Source organism: Glycine soja, chromosome 2, assembly GCF_004193775.1.
Source record: "Glycine soja cultivar W05 chromosome 2, ASM419377v2, whole genome shotgun sequence".
Lineage (NCBI taxonomy): Eukaryota > Viridiplantae > Streptophyta > Magnoliopsida > Fabales > Fabaceae > Glycine > Glycine soja.
The window spans coordinates 33,414,756-33,419,667 of record NC_041003.1 but is presented as its reverse complement, the minus strand read 5'-3'; the positions used below and the strand labels follow the sequence as shown (position 1 = coordinate 33,419,667).

At 33.2% G+C, this 4,912-nt stretch overlaps 1 protein-coding gene across 2 annotated transcripts; it reads right to left on the bottom strand.

Moving 5' to 3' along the window:
- Positions 1-458: 458 nt before the first annotated feature.
- LOC114392782 (zinc finger AN1 and C2H2 domain-containing stress-associated protein 16-like) lies at positions 459-4,351 on the bottom strand. 2 transcript variants are annotated; one of them, XM_028354011.1, is made up of 3 exons: positions 4,025-4,351; positions 1,238-1,984; positions 459-774 (listed from the first exon to the last, which is right to left on the bottom strand). In XM_028354011.1, exons 1-2 carry the CDS (start codon positions 4,121-4,123, stop codon positions 1,238-1,240), a joined length of 846 nt encoding a protein of 281 aa, XP_028209812.1. In that variant the 5' UTR covers positions 4,124-4,351; the 3' UTR covers positions 459-774. The 2 variants fall into 2 exon arrangements, with proteins under 2 accessions (XP_028209812.1, XP_028209817.1); XM_028354016.1 differs by lacking the exon at positions 459-774 and adding an exon at positions 866-883.
- Between the last annotated feature and the right edge of the window lie 561 nt (positions 4,352-4,912).

The window sequence follows — 4,912 nt, the reverse complement described above, 5'->3', positions numbered from 1 at the left end:
TAGCTGATGCACTAGGCATTCAATTTGTTAGATGCTAGTTTCGCTTGTTGTCTTTAATTTCCTTTCACTGATAAAAAAAAATAATAATTAGACTAAAGTGTACACCTTGTTATCTATAGTTTATCATAGAGCATAGTTATATTGCTCACTTTGGGTCTGAAATCTCCTTTGGATACGGCTACCCTTTGGACTTTTAATCTAAGCTCCTTCGACCAAAAAGAAAATAAGGGTTCATCCAACATGCTTCCCATTGATAATTTATACTGTTTTATTTTCCTATATCCTTTGTTATTCATTCTTTAGTCTTCCTTTATTTGAGGTCCGTCAGCAATACAACCTAGCGTTATATAACTCTTCCATACTGAGACGACGGACCAACAATTTTGGCTACTGAGAATAAATAAATCTATTATTTCACAAAATATGAAGACAAAGTTGAAGATGGTGAAACTTGAACGACAATATAATGCTTTTTTTTAGAGACAATTTATTACTATAATAGTAAAAAGTTTGAAATTGAGTGGAGACATGTGTCCTTATCAATGTAGATCTGTCACAGCTTCCAAGTATACAAATTGAGTTTACACCGGAACTCGAGACCATGCATTTTCATTCTAATTTCACAATGACAAATTAGATATTTCTACAATTAAGACCACTTCAAGTTGCAGACAACCACAGGTTAGTCAGCAAAAAATGTAAGTACCACTATTGAATTAAGCTTGCAAATTCCAGCCAAATTTGCAATTCCTGCAGGTCTGGCCTTTCCCGAAGCTGATTAAGTGTCGATTGAAGCAGTCAGAGTGATTCAAAGCATGAAAGAATAATCTTTCAGAGAAATTAAGGAAAAATACCGAGTAATTAAATAATGCTATCAGTCCATCTGTGACATAGAAATTTTTTAAAGAAAAAACCCTTAAAATTCATATTCACACTTTAGGTGCTACAAGATCGGGCACATGAATGTTTAATTTTGATATACCGTGAGTGTAAAGATATTTATACTATCATCTATCAATCAATTAGAAATCACCTTAAATATGACTTTTAAAGTAATTATAAAAAAAGTCAACAATTTTCAATCACACATTAAATTGGTAATCCATGATTGAATGACAATGTTTACACTCTCAATGTATTCATGTTTATAAAAACTATATTCTTCCAGGCTAATTATTGCAAAAATATGTAATTTCTTCAAGTTATAATTCATTCAATAATCAATATCAACTCATACCTATGATCTAGAACTTCCACCGTGATCCTTCTCAACATGTTCCACTAGGGCCACAGGATCTCGAAATCCTCTACTACATTTTGGACAAACATCAATTGTAACCTTCGCTCCAGATCGGTTGCCACTCCTCTCGTGAACTTTTTGCACATGGTCCACCAAAGTAGTAACTGAGGAAAACTTGGCACCACACTGAGGGCATTGCTCCACTTGACCACTGCTATGGCTCTGACCCACCCCACCCCTTGCTGTCTGCCAGGCACTCAACTTTGAGACACCAGCCTCAGCCGAAGCTCGAATGTTAGAAGCCGCATTAAGAAAGCTTGTACTCCATTTAGATGATGTGGTTGCGCTTGACTTGGGTTTGGACTCCTGCTTTTTACTCCCATTCAAAAGATTCATGAATGAAAAACTTGATTCCACATTTTTGGGACCAGGACATTTATGATCAGGTCCAAACCGATGCTTTAAACAATGCTCTACTGTGCAGTCCCTGCACTTAATTGTGTTTGAGAATACTAATATCTCTCTGCATCCAGGGACAGGGCATTTTTTCTTCTTTGTGACTTTCTCGTAATTCGATGGGTCGCACTCGGTGTTGACATGATTCTCCCAAGTTATGTTTGGATCTTGATCAGGAACTAGGCGAACTCCTTTGGCACAAAGTGGACATATAACTACTGTGACATCTTGCTTGTCAGCTTTTGTACACAAATGTTTAATATAACTTCTGTGCTCCAAACAATACACCTGAAATAGATTTGGCTGATATAGTTATGCCAAACGAAAAGCTTGTAAATTGAACACATGTAGAATAATAATAATTCCATACCTAGACAAATTCCCAGAATGTCATCAGGAAAATCACTAATCAGAATATCGTTTCTTGCATGAACCCAAGAAGTTTAAGTGCTTCTCAGAACTAAATAACAACGATTAATACATAACCAAAACTGAAAATCATTAGCAGTGGCGGAGCTTTACCAAAAATTGCCTTTTGAGGGGGGCAAAAGTTTCAAGTCCAATATTTAAAAGTTTAAAACAAGATTGTCAAACTTGAGAGATTACACAAACTTGTGGACTTTTGTAAACTCGACTCATAAATTCGTAAGAGTTTACCTAATATAAAAAGCTATATTAAAAAGCAACCTATAAATGACAAATTTGGCACCTCTAAAGTGGAGAATCATTTAGAAAATAATAAAGTGCACTCACCAACATTGGTTGAAAAATCAAATACATATAGAACAATAAAATACATATATAACAAAAGCTAAAGTTAATTACAATTTCAGCCATTAACTTTCAATTAATAGTTATTATTGAACTTTATCTTGTAAAGTGCACCCTCCTCATTTTGGAGGATCAAAATTCATTAATGAAATATATGCATTACATAACACTTTCAACACAAAAGTAATTCAACATTTCAACCCAAAAATAAAGCAAAGTAGCAAATCATAATAATGTGTGATAGTAAATTAGTACTAAACAAAATCAAACTAAATAAATAAACAAATCATATACAAATTCCTAAAGTGAAAATGTTTCAAAAGAGAATTAATTTTTTCAAATCATTTGAGCCCTAGTAAATGTTAACATTTATATTGGCTAAAAAATGCAGAAGTGGCATAAAACATTGTCATTATGGGCTCAATGGGGGGAAAATTACATTTCCTTTCAAACTTGTTGACTCGCTTCTTGACTCGAGTTTACACGGGTTTAATGAGTTTATGTGTGTTTATATAGAAAAGAGTTTGACAATGAGTCAACATGCTAACTAGAATCGTAAACTCATAAGAGTCTTATGAGTTTTCTTAAGAGTTCAACAACAATGGTTTAGAACATTAAAACATCCTTTCACACATAAATATATAAAATTTGATGTTAATTTTATTTAGTGGACTTAGAGGCCCGTGGAAATAAAAGTAAGAGCAATACTGAGATGCAATTCCTTAAGTGCTTTCAGTGCTATTCTCCCATTATAATTGGAGTTTCACCTTAGTAACAAGCAAGTAATGGTTGGCACTTGGCATTAGTAACCGAGGTAAAGTAAAACTTCAATATCAGTTAGAAAACAACACCAAAATCACCAAAAAAACTTCAACAAAGTTTTATCCTAAAAATAACCATAAGCTTCAACAATAAGGAGCCAATCCCCATCGTTTTGGTCTCCCACTCTTAACAATCACTCTCCTTATCTCTATCGGTGTTTGGACCCATGTAAACACACTTACACACTATAATAGATAGCTTCTGCATCAAAATGGCCTAAAAATGCAGTTCCAAACACACTATCAGTTGATAGATAATTAACTACTTCAACTGCCGTTCTCAATCATCTAAGTCATCTCCTGTACAATTTTCTAGCATTGATCATTCTGCACCTAAGTTGGTAACCAACTCTCCGTCTCTACTTCAACATAAAAGTAAATAACACCATCCAGCATCCTTCCACAGCTCATCATCTCAAAAGTAACCCATTTTGGTCATTGTAATTCCTATAAATTTGCAAAAATTTATGGGAAGAGAGATTTTCGCACAAATAGCTTCCACTTCCAGATATGCAATCAAAGTCATCAAAGTTGATATATTGTTACAGATCAAGCGCAAAAGGGGACGCGGAGCGTAACACTATTAAAAAAATACAGGAACAATTTTATTCATGCTACTTTTGATAATAATATAATCAGTTTAGCAAATTACCCCATTAAGAGTGTTTTAGTTAACAAATTCACATGTCTGGGGGGTATAATGGAGAATGAGATTGAGAGAGGAAAATGGAAGAACCTGGTCGCAGCGATCGCAGGTGAAGGGCAAGAAATCGATGAGCTTGCAATCGGACACAGCACAGTGCTTTCCCAGATCTGGGAATTCTGGAGTTCCCATTGAAAACACACTTCTAAACACACGCTAAATGAAATTGAAATTGAAACTGAGCTTAATTAGGGAGAAATGGCGAAAACCTAGAGAGAAGTTAGGTGGGTGGGAATGGGAAGGGAAAGGAAAAGGAAAAGAATGAGAGTCGTCGCCGCCTCGTCGGAACTGAGAGGGAGTCTTCCTATGCTGACCACCTTGACCCCCTCTCCCTTCGCACGTACCACCCACGGAATGAATTCATCCCTATGTAAATTATTCAAATATATGTAATTGATTTTTTTTTTATATGAACCTAGAAATTGATTTTGTTTTATATATCTTAAAAATGTTAGAAACATTATTATGAGTTTAATTTCTACATGTTAGTATTTATTGTGAGTATAATTTATGACCATATAAAAACATTTTACACCAATTAATTAGAAATAATATTAAGAATGAGTTTTAAATTAGGTATTTAAATTCTATGCATTTTTATACTTTCAATTAATTAGCAATAAAAAAATATAATAGATAAGTATGAATATAAATTTTGAAGAAATTAATAAATTTTTTATTAAAAATGTTACTGACACTCTTTCTAACATTCTCTTTCTATCTCTTTATGATTGGTTAAAATTGATTAAAAATAACCATTTTTTAAGTTTTACTTTTCATTTAATAATTCATTCTCTTAATTTATATTGAATTTTTTAATAAATTTTAACTAATAATAGAGAAAGTATTTGAAAAAGAGTATTAGAGAGATTACCGTTATCCTTCCTTAAGTTTTATATACAATAATAATTGGAAAATAAC